Genomic DNA, 21,227 nt, shown 5'->3' with positions numbered 1-21,227 from the left:
TGAACATTCTCGTGGTGGATGCTGCCTTGTGCACTCAGTGCTTGAAGAATTGGCCGTAAATTCTGTGTTAGATCTTTGTTGTTGTCATCATCAAATACATTTGGTAATCAGAGATGGTTCAGAAGAGCAGTTCCAGCGATGAAAGCAGCAGAGAGCAGGGGATTTCTGAGCCCTCCTCCAGTCATTCCAGAGACAGCTGAGTCATGGCCAAGTCGTGCTCCAGAAATGCCATGTCCAGTTCCCTCCACTCCCTTGCCCAGCAGAAAGTGGCTGTGGATTGAACTTTGCCACCTGCATTGTGGAGGTTTTGATCTTGTGATGTTTTTTATTGTTTTCCTCACAATTTGGTGCACACATTTAAGGGATTTTGTGCCCAAAGCTGGGGGCAGCCCTTCAGCTCACACGCGGGCAGAGTGGCAGGATTGCTTCTCTCCTTACACAGCCATCCTGGTTAGAAAGCCCTGTGGGCTTAAACTTTATTATTTTTTATTAAATAATTAGTTCCCAGCAGTGGTAGAGCACTGCTGATTCATGCTCATTTTTGGATCCATCACAACCTCCACATCCTCTGGGCAGAACTTTCAGAGGTAGCAGCATAACTGCTCAGTTACCCCTTCCTCCTCTTCTCTGGGCACTGCCTTTGCTTCTTGCATTTGCCCTCAGTGAATTACATGTGATTTATTTTAAATAATTTCTCTGAATTTGTAACCAGGAGTGGGTTTCCAGATCTTTATTTCAAGCAGCCCTTCCCAGTGTAGTGTTATTTGCTGTGGATATTTTCTCCCATCCTTCAAGTCATTCATGGAAATTATTGGAATAATTCTGACTCAGAACAGGCTTCTGCAGGATCCAGTTTGATCCATTCTTCCATTTTGGTGGGGAATCAGGGGTTGTTTTCTCTGCATGGAGTTTATATCCAGTTGTGTGTCTGCTTGCAGTGGTTTCACACAAATTAAGTCTTTATCAAGTCTATAAATCTGTGAATTGTGACTCTGTCCTGGATTAAGGAACAAGGTTGAGAACCACCTTTGTCACTCTGTAGATGTCCCTGCAAGTGTCAGATCTTGGCATATAATGATGGCTCTGACCCACTGGAACTAAAAATGGCTTCTCTGCCCCTTCTCTGACAGCAGAATTGTGCTGTCTCATGGTTTTTATAAATGAGGTTTCAACCTAGATAAAATTAAACACTTTTAGTCAAATTTAGCAGCTGTTAAACTGTCTGTGCTGGTAAGTCGTAGTTTTCAGTTGTGTTTATGCAAAGTGAAAGCATCCTCTCGTGAGGCCAAACTAAATTAACACATTCTGTACAAGGTAGAAAAAAAAGGGTGTGTGTGTATATATATATATATATTTTAAAAATTATCTATATATATAATAATTACCTATATTAATTATATTATCTATATATATGTAAATTCTGTACAAGAGGAAAAAAAGGGGGTGTGTATGTGTGCATATGTATATAAATTATATATATAAATTGCATATTATAGATATAATTAATATTGACTACACTATATAATTAATATTGAATATACTATATATTGAATGTACTATATATACTATATAGAATGTACTATATATACTATATACTATTGAATATAATAAATATTGAATATACTATATAATTAATATTGAATGTAGATAATTAATATTGAATATACTATATATATTATGCATAATAAGTATAATTTTAAACAATATTTTTTAAATGTCACATAACAGCTATTAATATTATAAATAATTTTGACAATGTTTTAAAATGTCGCGTAGCAGCTATTTAATAATAAATTCTAGAAATTTATCTAGATAAATTTTCTAGATTTATTTCTAGATTTATCTAAATAAATCTAGAAATAAAACGAATTTATTATATATTTATTGATAATCAAAGGTAGCTATAATCTATAAAATACAGGTTGATTTTAGCTATTTTATACACATGTACAGTATGTATTTATATATACATGCAGAAGGGACATTCAGACAATTACGCTGCTTTTTGGGCGTTTCCAGTGAGCTGTCCCGGGGGCTGTGGTCTGTCTGTCCCTGGGCTGGCTGTGACGTGTCCCCGTGTCCGTGTGTCCCCTCAGGCCCAGCGTGGCAGCCTGGCGCGCTGCAGCTGCGACGTGAACCCCTCGTGTGCCCTGTGCGGGAGCCGCAGCCCCAGCACGCTGGAGATCCAGTACGATGCCCCCCTGCTGGAGCGCCTCTCGCAGCTGGACTCCTGCATCCATCCTGTCCTGTCATTCCCAGACGGTGAGCACGGCTCCTGCTGCCTCTGGGGAGGGGCAGATCTGCTGGGGCACAGCCAAACCTCTTCATCTGCAGCTGGGTTGGAGATGGGAGCCTTGACTAGATCAGGAGGTCACACCCGGGCTCTGTTGAGTTTTGGGAATCTCAACCTGCAGCCTCACTCACAGCAGTGGAACCAAGGCCTGGGAGTCCTTCCTGGGACCCTAAACCACTTGGGAAATATTTGCTTCCATGAGTTTGTCCATCTCTATAGAATGATTTGTGGATTGGTTCGTCACAGGAAATCCTTTTGACCTTTCAATTCGTGAGGAATTGAAAATGATCTTCCATGGTTCGGTGGGCACAGCAAGAGGGGATGTTCCTGTTAGGACACTCAATTTCCTGTGTTACAGCTTCAGGGTTAATTCAGCATTAAGAGAGGAATAATTAACCAGCCCTGACCGTGGGCTGTTCACAAATTCCATGTGTAGGGACTTTTCCCAAGGGGAGAGTAGTTTCCAGAGTGTTCTTCAACTGGTGCTTTTATCAGGGGAGTTGGGAAATGATTGGATCACATGGTTCCTTCCCTTGGTGAGAGTTCATGGCTGCTTGGGGTGAGAAATTGGGGCTGCCCCATCCTTGGAAGTGCCCCAGGCCAGGCTGGGACAGTGGAAGGTGTCCCTGCCCCAGCCATTCTGGGATTCTCATGCTGGCAGGAAGGTGTGTGGCCTGGCTTCCCATGGAGGTGTCAAATGGTTGGTCTGGTCTGGGATAAGTCACTGAGCTAATGTGTGTGCTTGGGTTTAAATTTCAGCTTTTCACAAACTTTTTGTGACAGTGGGAAATGCAGGGAGTGTCTGGGAGCAATTAGTGTGGCCTCTTTCATTAGCACTATATTTAAACCAGACTAAAATAGTAAATTGGGGCTATTTTTAGCTAGATCCCTCCCCTCCCAAAGACACAGCTCTGATCAGGAGTGCTCAAGGAGCTTAATGAACTCCTGAAGCAGGAATTTATTTTGTGATTTCACAGCACTTGTGATCCTCTATAGTGCTAAATCAAATATCCTGGGAAATGGGGAGACAACCTGTTGGGTGCTATTGCAGCAGAGGCACCAGGCAAATTATCCCATATTCTTCCCATTTTCAGAGCTCCCTGCAGCTGCCTCACAGGGTAGATCAGTTCTGGCTGCATAAGATTAAAAAACTTTGGATTTAAAACTAATTGGTGTAAAGCTTAAACACCTGTGCAGGAAACCCCATTTTTTTTTTCCAGTACTGGTGAACTTTATTTATTCACTAATGCTTCAAGCAGTTGGCTGGGGTTGATTTTTGGGATGGGGGTGATTCCTGTCCTAGAGAAGAGGCAGGTAACATGTTCAGGTGGGGAAATGGCAGTGCCTGGTGCTGTTGGTGTGCTCTGAGGTGTCTCTGCACACCTGTGGGGTGAAGCCAGGGTGCTGCTGTGTGTGCAGGGCTGGCTGAGGGTTCCTGCTGCCCAGGGCACAGCTGTGAGCATGTGCTGACTTTCACTTTGAGCCGGCTCTGGGTGCCAGCCGGGATCTCCAGAGCAGTTTGCCAAGGGCAAAACTGCCAGACACTGCAGGAGGACAAGATCATTTATTCACTTATTCCCCTGGCAAGCAGGACCCAGCCAGCGAGGCCTTGAACCCTTGTCCTTGTGCTTTGTCCTCTTTGTCCCCTTCCTTTCAGGGTGTGTGGGGTTTTTTGTTGGTTTTTTTTTTTTTCTGGTTTGATTTCTCGCTGGGAATTTTTGGATGATGTAATAACCTTGTAGGGAGGAATGAGCGCTGGGCTCACTGTGGTTGCCATCTGCTGGTCCCTGGGAGCCCTGCACTGCTTCCCGAGGAGCAGGGGGAGGAGGGATGCTGGCACTGCTGCCAAACCAGCAGAGAACTCCGTTCCTGCTGGCAGCGTTTTGTCCTGGCCTGCTCCCCCTCCCTTCAACCTATCCCCTCCTTCCACAGATGGTGTGGGATGGGAGCTGGGAGGAGAAAGCAAAAGATGAGCAGAGAGCAGAGGCCATTTTCCCCAAGTCTGGCCGCCCCAGTGTGTGGCAGCATCCCTAAAGGACTGGCCTCTCTGGTTTTTGGGACATGTCCCCACAGGCAGCAGTGATGGCCAGAGAACTGCCATCACCCTGTGACTGCCCTTCCTTAGCAAGGGGCTGGCTGACAGCTTTAACCACCAGGGTACTTGGAATGGAGCTGTCCTGGCTTTTTCCAGGGAGCCAAATCCCCCCCAGCTCCAGCCCATGCCCTGCCAGCTCCATCCTCTTTGCCTGCCTGGATCTGCTGGGGCTTTCCAGTCCCTGAAATTGGGAGGGACATACTGGACAGGGGTCCAGCTACCAGCCAGGGGTTCCTCCTGCTCTTGGGGCCTCTCAGGTGTGGTCACACACAATTTCTCCTGGCTGAGGTGCCACATCAGGCAAATTAACATGCTGCAGTGCCTGGCTGGCTTCTGGCTTGACTTGAAATTGAGGATTTAGGCTGAATTTCTCTCTTCCAGCCCAGATTTGGTGCTGAGATACCTCAGATTCTTTGAGGTCAAATCTGAGGTAGCACCACATGAGATACCTACAGAGGTGAAGACACTAGAGTTTTCTGACTTAGAAAACTTTGCCAGGATATGCTTGGGCTGTGAATCCAGTAGGAATTTCACAAAGACCTGCAGATTAGAAATGTTGGGACCTATTGCAGGTCCTTCCTGAAGGTGGGGAGAGAGTGTGAGGAAGCCTGGGTCTGACAATCTGTGCTTGCATGTTCATCAGGGGCTGTTCTTACTGGGAGGCTGATGGGGCCACAGCCCTTTGTTGCACGATTAATTCCAATTAATGCTCTGTCCCCCTGCAGATGTGCCGACGAGCCTGCACTTCCAGAGCATGTTGAAATCCCAGTGGCAGAACAAGCCCTACGAGAAAACTAAAGCTCCCAAGAAGCTGTCGCTGAAGCACAGAGCCCCCGTGCCCCCCAGCCTGGCTGACCCCGCGCGCAAGGACCGCCACAAGCTGGTCAACTCCTTCTTCACCGCGGCCAGTAAGTGCTGCCCCTGCCCCACCAGGAGGAGGAGGAGGAGGAGGATGCCCTTCAGTCCCGCTCCCAGGGGTGAGGCAGGGCTATGGCAGGGCTGCAGGTGAGCTGTGTGCAGGTGCAGCTCAGGTTTGTAGGGACCTCCCCGTGCTCGATGTCAGCCATGCCCACAGCAGTGCCACAGGTCTGAGCACACCTCCCCAGCCACCGCCGTGGTGTGGGCAAACTGTGCCCGAGTCTCCTGTGCCAGCAGAAAGAGAGGTGAAAGCAGGCATTTCATAGCTCTTTCTCTGTTCCCCTCCTCAGAGCGCTCCCATCAAAAAGCCCAAGCAGACAAGGCACACAGGCCGCCTTTAGACGATTTTTCGGCCGTGTCCAAGGCCGAGAGAGCGCCAGAGCGCTCTGCCCAGCCTCCTGCCTTTGACAAAAAGCGATTGCGAGACTGCTCATCTGAGAGGAGTGAAGGTAGGCCCCCAGGGGCAGGTGTCTCGGGGGGAGCTTGGGCTTTGCTGCATCCCCAGCCTCTCTGCCCCACAGAAGGGGGCACGCACTGCTTCGGGCCGAGCCGCCACCACAGCAACGCCTCGTGTGCTCTAACCTGCTTCTTCCCCAGGGCAGCCCCTCAGAAGGTGCTTCTCTTTCCTGCAAAGTGCTCCTCAGTGCACACGGTCCTTTCCACCGCCACCCCTCAGGCGGGCTGGGTTTTTTTGCTAATGTTGTTGTTCGTTTTCTCCCCCTCCCTGTGCAGTGTTGAAGCACCACACGGACGTCGGTGGCCCGAGCTACCTGTCAGCAGCTGTGACCCCCACCCCTCACAGCCCCATAGCTCGGCAGCTCTCCACCTCCTCCGAGGGCTCTGCTCCCGCCAGCTCTGCTTCCCAGGGCACCTCTGGCACTGCTGTGAGTATCTGCTGCCTTCCCAGGCCTTCTGGGCTCAGTTGCTACACAGATTCTGGGCTGGGAGTGCTCATTGTTCCTCTTGCCACGCTGGACCCTTTGGTTCAGCTGCTGTAGGGGTTGCTGGGTGGGTGTTGGGTGTGGTGGCTGTGCTGCAATTCCAGGTTCACCATCAGCTCAGCAGCTGCTGGTGAATGTTCCCCTCGGTGTCACTGTGCTGTGAATGGGATTGGGGTCACAGGGCCAGGGCACAGCAGTGGTGGTGGGGATCTTCCCCCTGTGCACCATCTCCAGCAGTCTCTGAACTCTGACCATCTTCTGGGGCACACTCAGACTGCCACAGTGCTTGAGGGTGGCAGGGTGTGGGACCTTCATGAGCTCTGTGAGTGAGCAGAAGCTCCCTCCCATGTCAGCAGAAGCCCTTCAATGAAAGACTGAATTCTGCTGAGCTCACAGGTGTCCAGTGAAGGATTTGGCTTCTTTCTGCCCCCTTCCCCCCTCCATTCCCCCATTTGGTGGCGGGGGCCAAAGCCTGAGCTGGATGTGACCCAGGGAGAGCAGAGCAGGACTCATTGAGCCCCCTGCTCCAGGCTTGTTGCCATGGGCACATCTGGGTCCCCACTGGGTTCCTTCACTGCAGAATTCAATTGTTCCATCACCAGCTGTGACATCAGGGTGTCAGAAGAACCCGGTGGTGGTTCAGCTTGAGTGTGCTTGGTGTTTTGGAGAGGACAGCCCATCTCAGCAGCTCTGACACCTCAAGGAGGCCTTTCCTTGGCTCTGCACACCCACCCTGGTTTTCTCTTGCTGCTTTTCCTGCTGTGCTTTCACAAGCTCGTTCAGAAATGCCAGATGAAGAGGTTTCCCACCCTCAGCAAGAGGATTCCAGGCCCTGGGCTCCACACTCTGGCCTCAGGGATGGAGCTCCTGTGTTCAGGCGTCCCAGGCAGCTGCGGGTCTGTGGGGGCTCCCCAACCACAGGGTCAATCCTTGCTCTGGGCAGCCACACCTTGGGATCTGTGTTTCCTTGCTGTAGATTTTGGGTTGGGGAGAGGACTTGGAGCAAGCAGTAGGAGATCTCTAGTCTGATGCAAATTGATGTTGGCTCTGAAGTGTCCGTAGGTCAGACAAGGTCACTCTGTCCTCTTGCCATCAATGACTTCCTGTGATGACTTTCCCACGTGCCAGACCCCACATCCCTTTCTCACATGGTTCTCCCTGTTGCAGCAGCCGAGGAGGAGGAGGGGTGAGAGCTCCTTTGACATAAACAACATCGTCATCCCCATGTCCGTGGCTGCCACCACCCGCGTGGAGAAGCTGCAGTACAAGGAGATCCTCACCCCCAGGTACTGCCCCAGCCCCAGAGGGAAAGCACAGTGCTTTGCTTCTTCTTGGTAATAAGGGAAAGGTTGGAAAACTGATCATGCCATTGCTGGAGACTGGCTAAGTTAGGGAGTGTTTTCTGTGAGGGGCCCTTGGCCATCAAAGCCAACTGCTCAGCTCAGTTCTGCTCAGTTTAAAGTCAGTCCTGGGTGTCCCCTTGTCTTGCTGCTAAGTCAAAAGTCCCAGTGGTTTCCCAGCTCTGCAGGTGCCTGGGCTGGGTTAACCTTGCAGTTCTGCCTCTCCCCAACTTCCTTCTATCTTACTCCTGCTCATCTGTGCTCTTCCCTGGCCCGTTTCAGCAGGGCAGGAGGGAGCGTGTGGGAGAAAGAGAAGGAAATGCAGCAGCCTCTGCTCTGCTTCCTCTGCCCTTGGGGAGCTCCAGCTGTGCTACCAGAGCACCGAGGAGGTCTGGTGCTTCAAACTGAGCCTAAGTGTGTTGCTCCTGATGGCAGGGTGGAATTTTCCCTTTCCCAGAAGCCAGTGTTGGGAGGGGAGGGGGATGTGCAGCTGGTTCTAGCTGTGCCCTGAGTGATGCCCATGGTTGTGTTGGCAGCTGGCGTGAAGTTGATATCAGTGCTCTGAAAACCAACCCTGAGGAGGACAACGAGGAGGTAAGAAGGATTTTATTTCCCAGTTAATGTGGGATGAGGCCTGGTGGTAAATGAGCAGTGTCTGTGGAGGGAACAGAGGCAGGGACCTCAGCAGGGAACCAACAGCTGGGGTTGGTGCCTTTCCAGGGCTGCCAGAGCTCCAGGAGCGTTTGGACAAGCTCTGGGGCACAGGGTGGGATTGTTAGGGTGTCTGTGCAGGGCCAGGAGCTGCACTGGATGATCCCTGTGGCTCCCTCCCAGCTGAGGACATTCTACAACTCAATGACAAACATTTAAATTCTCACTGCAACTAGTGCTGGAAAAACTGTACGGAGATGGTTGTTTTACAGGAGAAAGCTCTGACCAAGCCCTCTGCCCTTCCCTTTCCAGGTTGAGGATTTGTCAGACTCAGCGTTCGCTGCTCGGCACGGGAAGTGTGAGGAGATGGAGCGGGCGCGGTGGCTCTGGAGCACGAGTGTCCCCCCTCAGCGCCGGGGCAGCAGGTACAGCCCTGCCCTCCTGCCCTCAGGGCCACGTGCCCAGCACTGGGTGCTCACTGGGATTCGTACAAATGGTTGAAAGCTGCTGCTGGTGCTGCAAAGTTTGGTGTCATCCAGCTTGAGGAGCCCGTGTGGGAGGGGGCACAGCCTTGCTTAGGTGGGGGTGAAGCCGCAGCCCAGTTTGGCTGCAGACAGCTGCACCAAGTGCTTCCTCAAGCATTTCTGCTGCTCCAGAAGCGTGGGAGATGCTGTGCCAGCCCAGAGTCCAGGGGAAGGCACAGGGCTTGCAATGCCATCGTTCTGCAGGATCAGGGACACTGGCACTGGGCACTCAGTTCCCTTCATGCTGTGTCTTTATGAGTGGGTGGGTGTCTAAAACCACCACTGTTTCCAGCTGTTGATCTCACCATAAACCTGCTCAAGAAGAGATTTGCTCTTCTCAGTTCCATCACGAGAGTTTGGTTGCCTGGAGTCTCTTTGTTCTGGGGCAGAGCCACAGCTCTGTCCCTGCCCTCAGTGCTGCTTTGGTTTCAGTTCTGCCATTGTGGGGGTTCCTGCAGGTGCAAACCTGGCAAACCCCCCTCGTGCTGCTGCCCTGTTTCCTCTGCAGCTGCAGTTCCCAGTGCTCCTGGAGAGTGGGATGTTCTGCTGTTTCCTTAGCCCATTTCTTACCTATGAAGTCCTTGATGGCCACTTGCTGTTGCATTTCATCTTGGAGAGTTGCGTGTGGATTTGGGAGCTCAGTTATTGTTTCTCTGCTTGTAGCCTGTGGGTTTTTATCTGGACTCTGTGTCAGAGCTCAGACTTCTGTAATTCTTGGTTGAGATCTGAGGTCTCAGGGTTTCACTGTGCTCCTCCCACTGCCAGCTGCTGAAATTGCTGCATTTCCAGCATTGCTGATTCCCTGCACTCAGTCCCTGGGCTGCTGCCAGGGGTCACCTGCTGTGAGGAGGGGGAAACACTTGGAAAAGTGTTTTGATTCCATAGGGAGCTTCTGATCGTGGTGTTTGTGCATCACTGGGAATGTGGGAGATGTGTGGGACACAGAACCTCAGGAGAGCAGCACCAGTGATGCACCCAGACACTGAAATGGGGCAGGGATGGGCCTGGGTGGATTTTATCTCTGGCCTGTGGCATTCCCAGGGCAAAAGGATCCTGGGGTAGGATCAGGCAGCAAAGGGGAAGCATGGCTGGGCTCTCAAACCTGCTCTTGTCTCAGGTCCTACAGATCAACAGACGGACGGACAACCCCCCAGCTGGGGAACCCCTCGACTCCCCAGCCAGCATCCCCTGAGGTGGGCAACTACCACTCCCACTTGGAGCTGTCCCACACCCACTCACCACGCAGCCCCATCAGCCCCGAACTGCTCTGTGCCCCCCTGACCCCCCTGTCCCGGGACTCCCTGCGGCTCCTGTCCAGCGAGGACACGCGGTGCTCCACGCCCGAGGCCGGCCTGGACGAGCAGGTGGGTGCTGGCTGCGGCCAGGGCAGGTGGCACAGGTGTGGGGACAGACACAAGTGTGACCTGGGTGTGGGGATACAGGTGTGGCACTGCAGGTGACCTGGGTGTGGGGACACTGGTGTGACCCTGGTGTGGGGAGGCAGCTGTGGCACTGCAGATGACCCTGGTGTGGGGACACAGGTGTGACTCTGGTGTGAGGACACAGGTGTGGCACTGCAGGTGACCTGGGTGTGGGGACACTGGTGTGACCCTGGTGTGGGGAGGCAGCTGTGGCACCACAGGTGACCCTGGTGTGGGGACACGGGTGATCCTGATATGGGGAGCAGCCTGTGGGCAGTGCCTGAGCGCTGGCCCAGGTGGGATCAGGGCACGGGAAGCGCTGCCAGCAGCTGGCTCCGTGTCCTCTCCACATCTGCTGAAGCTTCCCAGACGCCGCTCCGAGCTGGGAACCCGCACCAGGAGCAGCTCCGAGCTCCGGATCCGTGCGGGGAGCGAGGGCACACAGCTTTTGGGGATTTTCCTGGGATTTTCCGTGACTCCTCTCTCCGTCCCGCAGGCCGTGCAGCCCTGGGAGCGCCGCACCTTCCCGCTCTCGTACGACCCCCGGACGGAGTGCGAGGAGCAGCCCGACCCCCAGGACCGGCTCTCGCGCTGCACCCGCCGCACGTCGGGCAGCAAATCCTCCCGGGAATGCGATGGCACTTCGGCTTCGCCCAGCCTGCCCAGCCTCAAGAGCCGAGCCCCGCTGGCCCCCCCCTCCTCCTCCTCCTCCTCCTCCTCCTCTTCCTCCTCCTCCTCCTCCTCCTCCTGCTCCGCAGTCCTGCGGCCAGCGCACAGATAGAGACACACGGGAGACATGAGCAAACCAACACACAGAACTAACTCTTGGCATTAAAGCTTCCAAAATCTGCGTTTGATATTCAAACATCCTGCCGGGAATTTTCACAGTTTTTAGTGAATTTAAGGAGTTTAGAAACTGTTGTTTTCTTTTTTTTTTTTTTTTTTTTTTTTTTTTTTTTTTGTTTCTTTTTTTTTTTTTTTTTTCCTTCTCCATGTTTCCTCGTCACATGAATGAGCCCCCAGATTCCTCCCAGTGGAGTGAAGCCTCGGGAGGGGAGCAGCCCACCAGACCCCCTCCCTTTTCCTCCCTCCTTTAGGTGTATAAAACTAGAGCACAGGATTTAGCTGACTAGCAGATTTCGGGGATAGTTTTTCCCACCAAAAGGGTGTCGTTTTCTCTTAACCCACTCCCCCCACCCTGAAAGGTTTTAGTGGAGTGAAATTAGTGGTGAAAAGTGATGTCTTGGGATTGCAACCTTCACTGTCTGGCTGTCCTCACCTGCAGAGTGCCCACCTGCACTTCACCCTCGTGCGTTTTCCTGCCCCAGGTTGTAGTTCCAGGTATCCAAAGGGGGGGATTCTGTCCCTCCCTGGTCCTCGCTCTGCCCCTGGGGACACCTCTCCCTTCCTTCTCCCCTGGTTTGGAGCAGCCTGGCTCTGGCTGCATTCCTGGCAGGGGGAAAGGAGGGACCTTGTGGCTGCTCCACACTCAGCTTGGCATGGCAGGGGTGGGAGTTGGGGGGAAGCACCTTGTGCACACCGGGCGTGTGGCGAGGGCAGGGAGGGGAAGAGCCCCCGATGCTTTGAGCAGGAGCAGAATTCCCGGAGCACTTGGATGATGCCCTTTGGGCTGGGGCTGGGGGAGCTGTGAGCGAGGCCGGGCCGGGGGTCCCGCAGGTGGGTTTGTGTCAGACAAGGGCGCAGAGAGGGAAGGATGGAGGCAGCTCCTGCTGGGGGATCGGGGTCACCGCGGCTTCGCTCCACTCCCGCACCGTCCCAGCTCCGGTGCCGGTTCCGTTTCATTTCGGGGCGCCCGCCGTGCCCCCTCCTGACAGGTCTTTGAGTTTGAGCCCAGTTCGTTGTTCCTCCCCGTCCCCTCCCGCCCGGTTCCGCGCCCGCAGCGATCCCGGACCCCGCACACCGTCCCCGTGTCACGCTTCCCGCTCCCGACGGTGTGGCTCCTGGGCCCTGTCCTGTTGCTAGCATTGTGCCTGTCTTATGTATAATCACATCACCAAAAAAAAAAAAAAAAAAAAAAAAACGGGAAAAAAAAAATACAAAGGACTTTTTTTTTTTTTTTTTTTTTTTCCTCCATTTTGTAATCGTAAAGAAATAGTCGCTGAACTGCTTCATGGTCGGGGTTTTCACAATTTTCAACATGATCTCGTGGTTTTGGTTCTGTTCTAGTTTAAAGGATCCGTCATCGTTTCTTTAAAACAAAAACCCAACAGACAACGGCGCTACCATATCCCTCTGCAGAAGTGCTTTTCTATTTATAAGGTTGAAAATTCTGAATAACCCTTTTAGCATTATAAAAACCACACAAAAAAAAAACCCACCTTGTATTTTGTAAATATTTTCTTTTCCTGCTTTGAGCTGTGTAATGTCCTTGTTATATAGAAATGCTTTTCTTCCGAGAAGCTGATCTTTGTTAATGTCTTGATTCTGTTGGCAAAGCACAAATGTGCTTATAAAAAAAAAAAAAAGAAGAAAAGATTAAAAAAAAAATTAAAATGTAATATTCCATTTGATGAGTGTGAAACGCTGGGCTGGGACAGGGAAGGGGCCCTCAGTGCACTCAGATCAACTGCTTCCCTCCTGCGTTTCAGTGGCCTCTTTTTTGCTGTGTGATGTTATTTTACAATTCTGGGATTGGGAGTTATTTTACATTTCTGGGGTTAACTGGGTGCTGCTGGTTCTCCTCCAGGGAAGCACTGTTATCTCCTTTCTGGCTCCAGCAGGCAGAAGTGTGGGAGCTTAAAAAGTAAAAAATTGGAACCCAGTCCCTGCCCCTGTCGATGACTCTGTGGATGGATCCCCCACCCCACATCCCCCCATGCAAAAGAGGTGCCAATTAACCATTATCGTAGTAATGACTTTATTTCCAAATTCACTTTTACGGCAACAGTGTAAACCAGTTGTTAAACACACGATACACTATGGACACCCACAGACAGAAGCTAAGCTAGAATGATACGCTGAGATCAAACCTTCCCTCCCCTCCCCGGCGCGGCGCGGGGGGCACGGGGCTGCCAACACCACACAGGCTGGCACCGACCTTGGCTAACACGCAGAATCTTTTGGAGTGCAGAAATACGATTTGTTTTGTTTTGTTTTGTTTTAAATCAGTGCCGGTTTTAACCCTTTTCAGACCCAAGATGTGTGTGGAGTAAAGGAAAAGCCGGGGGTCGGGTTGTGTCCGGCTGCTCACCGGAGCCTCGGGCCTGGGTCTGAAGGCAGGGTTGGGGCAGGGGACGTGGCTCGGGCTGCTGGAGGGGACAGCGGGTGACGTGGTGGCTGTAAAGGGCTGTCCTGGCTCCCCACAGCCCCCGGCGGGGACAAGAGCGGGGCTGAGGACACTCAGAGTGGGAAGGGGCTGCTCACTGCACACCCAGGCCATCCCAGCCTGGGTGCGGGTGTCCCTCAGGGGCTGCACAGAGGGGACAGGGGTGGCACAGGACGGGCGAGCTCAGCTACCCCGTCCTGCAGCCCAGAGGGGTAAGGAGGTGACGCTTTGAGGGTTCTCCCAACTTGCTCGTTCTACAAAGGACAAAAAGCGCGGCGGCTCCTACAGCGCTACAGAGTCAGGGACGGAGCACAGAGTCTTACAATCATGGAGTCAAGTGAACGGAGCGAGTGACAAGCTGGACACGATGGTGCTGCTGGACCAGCCTCTCCCCAGCAACAGAGCAGCTCCTGGGGCTGCACAGAGAAGGGTTGGACCCCCCGGACCATCTCCATCCACAGCCAGGCCTGCGGGAGCCCAGCCCTGCAGAGGGACAGGGGCAACAGGGGGTTCACAGCTCCCACAGGTCCTGTCCGGGGAGGAATTGCTGCTCTGCCCAGGAACAGCTGCTCTGGCAGCCTCGGTGGCACCCAGCCACCACCCCAAGGACAACCAGGGGCCCTGACCCCCCGCCAGCCCTGTCGGACCAGGATTGCAGTCCTTGCTGGGAAAGCACGGCTTTCCCTGCAGCACAGCCCGGGGTGCAGGGGCCCCTCTGCCCTCCCAGCTCCAGCTGAACCCCCAGAGCTCGGCTGGAGCCCCTGGGGGAGACAGGAGGACAGGGCAGGAGGACACACAGCTGCTCTGGTGGCATCTCGGCCTCTTTGGTTGTAGAGGGAAGGGGCAGGCAGGGACAGCCACGGGACCCCTCGTGCTCCCAGGGAGCCACAGGAACAGGAGCAGCCAAAGCAATAACTCGAGTGGCTCCTGTCCCCGAGTGTGCTGGGGCGGCCAGTGCCGTGTGAGGGGTGAGATGCTGCCAACTCGCACCGGGGAGCGCCCGCAAAGGGGCTTCAGTGCCAGGGAGCAGCCGCTGGCCCCGGGCTGGGGCAGCTGCTGCCGCCTCCCCCGCGTCCTGCCGGGGTCTCACCGCTGCCACCGGCACAGCAGAGCCATGGAGCTGCCACCTCCGCCATCGCTGAGCTGACCTTGCAGGGAAAGAAAAAGAACAACCCAAAAATGTCACAAGCTGCACCCAAATCCAGGAGCCATCCCAGCCCTGGCGCTGTGGGTGCCCCTCCTCCGGCAGACATGCGGTGCCGGGCTCCTCCTGCGGCACCGGGGCTGGGCACGGCCGGAGCCGGCGCGGGGCAGCTCAAAACTACTTACAGCATTTATTTTTCAAACACATGCTCGTTTATGAAAACAATCACCCTGGCACGGTCCAAGCATATACAGACAAATCTACTCTACGACACGAGGGGCTGCCAAAGGAATGGGGAAAAGCCTCTACTCATCCACTCAGCGGTTCCAGCACAGCCACGGAGAGGGGAACGGCCGCCCGGGGCCCCTCGGAGCGGGCACCCGGCCTCGCCGGGACTCCAGCTGCCGGAGCTGAGAGCGGGTTAGGGGGTACCTGGCCGTTATCTTCATACACATCTCGGCTTTCGGAAATAAAAACAAAAGGTTTCTTCCAAATCAGCAGGCAAATTTAACGCGGGGAGGAGGCAGGCAGGGAGGGAGGGTGCCTCCCCGCAGCCCTGGCCAGCGGCGGGACACGGGCTGGGCCGGGTCACAGCCCCGTCCCGGGAGCGCCACCCGCTGCCCCGGGCTGCCGTGGCCGCCCCTCGGGCCCCCTGCCCGCCTCGCCGGGGCCCCGGGCAGGGCTGGGACAGCGAGGGCAGGAGCGGGGGCAGCGCGGGGACGCGACGGGACGGGCTGTGCGCTCCGAGGAGCAGGGGGAGAGGAGGTTTTGTACCTCATAGTGTCACTGATTTTGAAGTCCTGGAGCTAGAGCTGAATGAACAGTAAAAGCAGGTTAAATCATTAACCAGTTAGGGACGGGGAAGCAGCTGTAAAAGGAACAGAGGAAGAAGGCCAGATTATTATTTTTGTTTCTTTTCTTTTTCGTTTCCTTTCCTCGTCTTCTCTCCCGGTGGCCGCCGCGCCGCGATCACAAGCCCTGCTTGGCCAGCGAGGCGGACACCTCGTCGGCTAGCGTGGCCAGCTGGGGGGAGTCCACCAGGTTGATGCTGCCGGTGGAGGAGACGTTGCTAAGGCGGCGCGGGGAGGCATCTCCGGAGATGGTCGGGGACTTGTAGACGATTTCGGCGCCGTGGTCGGTCTTGGCTTTGGCGTTCTCGCGGAAGGTCAGCTTGTGAGTCTCAATCTGTGAGGGAGAGCAGGGTGGTCAGGGGCATGGCCAGGGCACAGGGGGACCTGCCAGGTGCGCACTCAGACACGGCTGCTGAGAGGTGGCAGCAGAGCTCAGTGTTTCCAGTGCCCTAGGCCTCGGTGTGGCACCAGGGGGGACAGCAGGACCTGAGCACCTGGATGCTGTCAAATCCTCCTCAGGACAGCAGGACCTGAGCACCTGGATGCTGCCAAATCCTCCCCAGGACAGCAGGACCTGAGCACCTGGATGCTGCCAAATCCTTCCCACGACAGCGGGACCTGAGCACCTGGATGCTGCCAAATCCTCCCCAGGACAGCGGGACCTGAGCATCTGGATGCTGCCAAATCCTCCCCAGGCAAGGTCCTGGCTCCAGAGGGCACAACCTGGGCTGCTCCCACTCCCCTGGCAGAGATCATGGGGGCACGTGGCACATGAAGCTCCCCCTCAGCCCACGGAGCTGCTCCCAGGAGCCAAACCCCTCTCCCGCTGACCTGGATCTTGTTTGCTACTTACAGGTGCCCTCCCCAGCCGAGTGCAAGGCTGGGGGCTGGCTCTCCATGGGGCTGAGTGGCTCCAGCACCAGGGCCTGGAGCCCAGCGGGGTCTGGGCTCGGGGTCCAGGTCTTGTCTTCCTTGCCTTTCTCTCTCTATAGGTGAAGAAACCCACCCAGGGCAGTGGGGGGCAAAAAATGCATCAGCAACAAAAACCATGATCCAAGAAATGCCAGCCAGAAGGAAAAAGAAAAAAAAAATATAGAAAAGAAATAGAAAACTGGGGAGAAAAAGATCTGAAAAACAGGGCCATTCACTGACTCATAGAAAGAAGAGTGGCTGCCTTTGGAGGCAGGGAGGAAAACTCCAGGAACAGCAGAGGAGAGCACAGGGACGTGGGCAGAGCACAGAGCACCCAGCTCCCCACGGCACACCCAGCACAGGAACCAGAGCTCAGCCCAAAGATCTGTGGCCTGTGAGTCCAGATCTGTGGATCTGTGTGTCACAGAGCAAGGAGGGGGCCTGGGGACATGGGAAAGGGGCAGCAGAGCTGCAGCTGCACTCAGTCACACCCAGAACCTCCTCCAGGTTTAGGCAGGGGAGGAGCAGGCTTTGCTGGGTCAAAGCCTTGCCAAGAAACTCAAAAAACTCCCCTGCAGAGGGCATGTTCTTCAAACTACGGCCCAGTGAATGTGGCAGGATGTGACAGAGCCATCACTGGATCACAAAACCGATGCAAAAGGCTCAGTGAAGCACAGGGGAGCTGATGCACGGCAGAGAGAAGGGTAAGGAAGTCAAGCGGTCCCGCAGTCAGAGGCCAGCTGGAGGTGAGAGCTGGAGCTGCACAGAGAACACGTGGCCAAGAACAAAGTGCCAAAATACAGGAGCTGAAACAGAACCTTCCCCTCCCGTTGAGACAAAAGCGCTGCAAAAACAAGCAAGACAAAACCCGCTTTTCCCCGGGGAAGCTGAACCCTGCGTGTGGCCAGGCTGGACCTCAGCTCTGTGCTCACCTGATGTCCTCACCCCCTGGCTGCTGGGGACTCGGTGGCCTTGAAGCCCAGCTGTGGGGCTGCTTTGCTTGGCCAAGACTCACTGAAGTCACCATCAAAGCCTGGGTGGGAACAGCTCGGCCCCAGCTCACCTCCCTGACCTGAGTGCCTTTTGTCTCTCAATTTAATCCCCCAAACACTCCCTCCCTTCACAGAGCCCTGGGTCAGGAGGGAGAAATCACCTCCTGAAGGGCCAGTTTGCTTGCAAAGTCACCTGCTCTAAATAAAGCTGAGCCTTTAATGCTGCACTTTCACTGGGGATCCAGCACCTCTGCAGCTGCCAGCTCCGTGTCACAGCAGCAGCAGCAGCACAGCATGGGACTGGCTGATGGTGACACTTGGTGGGAAGGGTTTGAGACACAAAAACCTTGAGAGGCAGCAGAGAGAGCAGGAAACCACAGCAGAGGCTGGTGCTCACTCAGGGGCCACATCCTGGGCAGTGCCACCACTCTGTCCCCTGTCCCCTCACGCCCACAGCAGCACACACCTGTCCCCAGGGCCCCTTTACCTTTTTATTGCCTCCTCCAGGGACGTGGCTGATGTTGTCTAGGGACCCGATTTTCGACTGCACCTTATCTTTGAAGTCCAGTTTCTCAGATTTCACCTCCACCTGGCCACCACCTGCAGGAGAGGGGCGAGAGGCGGCTCAGGAGCTGGGGCAGCACCCAGCACTGCGGGGCTCGCTGGGGTGCTGCAGTCGCTGCCTCCCTCGCCCCCTGTGCCCCTGCCCAGCCCTGTGCCCCTCTCACACCCCCCCGAGCCCCAGGGGTACCTGGTTTGTGGTGGATGTTGCCCAGGGAACCACATTTGGATGTCACATGGCTCAGGTCCACCGGCTTGTAAACGATTTGCACCTGCCCGTGGGAGAGAGGAGAAGGGGATGAGCTGGTGGCCAGCACGGGCAGCTGGGGAGGGGGAGCACAACACACAGCAGCACCTGAGCTGGATTGGAGGGAAAGGACAGCTCCAGCCCCGGGAGGATTAATGACACCAAAGAAACTGCCATCAGAAACGGGAGATCATTAATGCCCGTGTGCAGGAGCCTCTTAACATGTCAGCATGCACGACATCACCTCTCCACAGAGGGGGGAGTAGAGGCAATTTTTAAGTGCTCGAAGTGAGAGAGAAAGTGGAGTGGTAATTAATTTAAGATTTGCATACACATCATCCAAAAGGAGGAGATATACCAGAGAGAAAAACGTAAAAAATAAATACCTTTTCTGGTGTAAAACATAAAGCTTATGTCCACAAAAACTGAAAGAACAGAAATGATCAATGTGCACAGAACTTTCAAAAGAGTGACCAAAATATGCATTTCTGAAAAATGCTGTAATGGAAATAAGGGTTAAAAGAAAAAAAAAAAAAAAAAAAAAAAAAAAAGGCAAAGCAAAATCTAAATATCTGGAGTTGACATCATAGAAACCAAAATGGCAATTATAAAGTATTGAACCACAACAGCATTTTGTGACATTCAGGCCCTGCTTTGCTGTGCTTTGCCCACCATGTCTCTGAGCTGGGCTCCAGCATTGCAGGGATCCCCCCCCGTCCCCAGAGCGCTCGTGGCACGGACAGGGGGACACGGGACAGACACAGGGACAGCGGGGGCTGCAGGGCTGGGCAGCAGCCACACGGCAGGGAGGAGCCTCGGGGCAGGCACACGCAGGGCAGCAGCAGGAGACAAGGGGGACCAAACACCCCCAGAGCCCCCCAGGTCCCCCTGGAGCCTGGTGGGGGCTCCCCCAGCCCTGAGGGGCAGCTGCTGCTGGGTGAGCGGGGCTGGGCAGGAGAAATGGCACCATCCACAACTCAGCGTGGCTCTGGGGACAGCCTGGCCTCCCCAGGGAGCATCGGCTGCTCTCTGTGCTCCCCCAGGCACCACGGCAGTGCGATGCTCTCAGCAGCCCCAGCAGGATGGGCCAGCACCAAAGGGAGCTGTGAGAGGAGCTGCTCCTCCCAACAGCCCCCAGATCGTCACCAGCATCCCCTGCTCCCCATCCCAGCACCAAAGCCCCAGGGGAAGGTGCATCCTGCAGCCCTCACCTGGCCCCAGCACCCTCAGTGGTTGCCACAGCCCTGAGAAACAACCCCGAGCCCAGCCTGGAGCCAGGAACAGGAGCAAGAGCCCCGGGCACAGAGCCCTGCTGCCCTGCCTTGTCTCTGCTGCTCACACAGACCAAGGGCACGTTTGACAGGAGACAGAGAGGGAGGAAAGCAACCCCTCAGGGTCTGGGAGCACACCGTGACACAGACGTGGGGACAGCGCAGGGAAAGGTCGCAGGTTTGATGCACCTGGGCAGGAGAGGAGCTGGATTTGGTTGGAAAGCAGGAAACGGACCCAAAAAGGGCAGCTGGGGCCTTTGTAATCCCAGCTGTGACCCTGAAGGGTCTCTCAGCAATGAGAGACCTGGGACTGAAAGTCCTCTCGTTGCCAGAATGAGCAATCAGCAATTAATGGAACTTTGTGCTCTCATTCCCAGTCCCTTTTGTGACAGACAGGACTCTGTCATCCCTTCCCATCCTGCTGGCGAGCAGAGAAGGATCCTTCCCACTTCAGCAGGAAAGAAAAGGGAGAACAGAGCTGTTTGCCTGGGAAAGCAGTGCCAGAGACCTGGGGATGCCACCCTCAGCAACGCCAACTCCTGCCTGGGGCATGCCCTGGGCACAGCACCCACAGCTTCAAAGCCCAGGCACCAAGGCCAGGGGAGCAGGGATGGCTGGGCAGGGGCTGTGCCGTGGGTTTCAGGCCCTGGGGTCTCTTGTTGCCCCCTCCCAAGGAGCCCCAGCACAGCCTGACACTGCCCCTGCTGCTCCCAGGGCTGCTGCAGCCAGATCAAACAGAGCCCGTGGGGTTTTCAGCTCTGGCAGGGCCTGGGCAGGGATCTCAGCCCCCAGATGAAAATCCAGGTAATTCTCAACCCAGAGCAGCTGCAAAGGCCCACGGTGTGAGCTCTGTGAAGGAGGGACCAGCTCATCACCAGCCACAGCACTGGGGGCTCATGGCCAGCACCAGCTCCTGGCCCAGCTCACCCTGGGCAGCCCAGAGCAAGGAACAGGAACAGCCATGGCACTGCCCCACAGGGCTCTGAGCTCGGCACAGCAGCTCTCCTGGCCTGGGAGGGAGCTGCAGAGCGACCCCAAATTTAAGCCAGAGGTTGCAAATCCAGCTGTGTCCCTGTGTTCACCTGCCAAGCCTTCTGCAAGGCTCAGATTCTCAGGGAGGGCGTCCACAGAGATCAAGGAAAACCCATGGGGAACACTTCAGAGCAGGCCCCACAAGCCCCAGTGACACAGCCTGGGGCCTCAGGGATGTGCCTTTCTCGGCCCAGCATCTTTCCTGGACCCAAACTGCAAACCCACCGACCTCTGTGGAGTTTCTCCAGGTTTCTGGCACAGTAACTGAAAGCTGAGTCTGGTATTTATGTGGGAACAGCTGGAAATGCCAGTGCTCAAATCAATTAGCTCAACAATACTTCAGGCTCAGCCCCCGTGGGCGCTGCTGGACACATTCATTAGCAAGGAGAAACTCAACATTTGCACGGATCATACTTGCCTGATGGGAACGGGCACGTTCACGTGTTGGGCAGGATCATGTCCAATTTAGCAGCACATTGAGCAATGAGGACTTGGTCTGCTCATAAACCTACCCATCTCCTGCATCACCCAGTGCCAAGGGCCCATCCCACAGCCCAGGAGGCTTCCAGGCAGTGCAGAGCCCTGGGGTTACTGGGATCTTTGGTTACAGACGTGGTTTGGACACGGGGCAGTTAGTTCTGTCCATGGCAGGCATGTCCAGGACTCGTTAGGGTTCATTTTTGGGTTAAGGGGTTAAATGACAGCACGTCCCCAATGGCTATGTGACAGCAGCGTGGCTGCAGATAGC

The 21,227-nt window shown here is 54.8% G+C and overlaps 2 protein-coding genes across 17 annotated transcripts in view; one reads left to right on the top strand and one right to left on the bottom strand.

The window, feature by feature from the left end:
• KANSL1 (KAT8 regulatory NSL complex subunit 1) overlaps positions 1-12,702 on the top strand; it is a 74,454-nt gene extending 61,752 nt beyond the window's left edge. For 2 of the 4 annotated variants that reach the window (XM_058041772.1, XM_058041773.1), the window contains 9 exons: positions 2,097-2,262; positions 5,114-5,296; positions 5,597-5,755; positions 6,039-6,190; positions 7,415-7,533; positions 8,124-8,181; positions 8,551-8,663; positions 9,880-10,126; positions 10,680-12,702. In XM_058041772.1, coding sequence (XP_057897755.1) covers positions 2,097-2,262; positions 5,114-5,296; positions 5,597-5,755; positions 6,039-6,190; positions 7,415-7,533; positions 8,124-8,181; positions 8,551-8,663; positions 9,880-10,126; positions 10,680-10,964 — 1,482 coding nt within the window. In that variant the 3' untranslated portion in view covers positions 10,965-12,702. The remainder of the gene's footprint in view (positions 1-2,096; positions 2,263-5,113; positions 5,297-5,596; positions 5,756-6,038; positions 6,191-7,414; positions 7,534-8,123; positions 8,182-8,550; positions 8,664-9,879; positions 10,127-10,679) is intronic. The other 2 variants (XM_058041774.1, XM_058041775.1) reach the window with 2 other exon arrangements.
• Positions 12,703-13,282: 580 nt separating this feature from the next.
• The window catches only part of MAPT (microtubule associated protein tau), a 43,023-nt gene continuing 35,078 nt past the window's right edge, over positions 13,283-21,227 (bottom strand). For all 13 annotated transcript variants that reach the window (XM_058041853.1, XM_058041846.1, XM_058041849.1 and 10 more), the window contains 3 exons: positions 18,120-18,201; positions 17,856-17,968; positions 13,283-15,798 (listed from right to left, as the gene is read on the bottom strand). In XM_058041853.1, the coding sequence (XP_057897836.1) occupies positions 15,583-15,798; positions 17,856-17,968; positions 18,120-18,201 (411 nt within the window). In that variant the 3' untranslated portion in view covers positions 13,283-15,582. The remainder of the gene's footprint in view (positions 15,799-17,855; positions 17,969-18,119; positions 18,202-21,227) is intronic.

The sequence above is a fragment of the Melospiza georgiana genome, chromosome 28 (assembly GCF_028018845.1).
Source record: "Melospiza georgiana isolate bMelGeo1 chromosome 28, bMelGeo1.pri, whole genome shotgun sequence".
In the NCBI taxonomy this organism is placed as follows: domain Eukaryota; kingdom Metazoa; phylum Chordata; class Aves; order Passeriformes; family Passerellidae; genus Melospiza; species Melospiza georgiana.
Note: the sequence above shows the minus strand (reverse complement) of the source record. Positions and strands in the feature narration are given on the sequence as shown.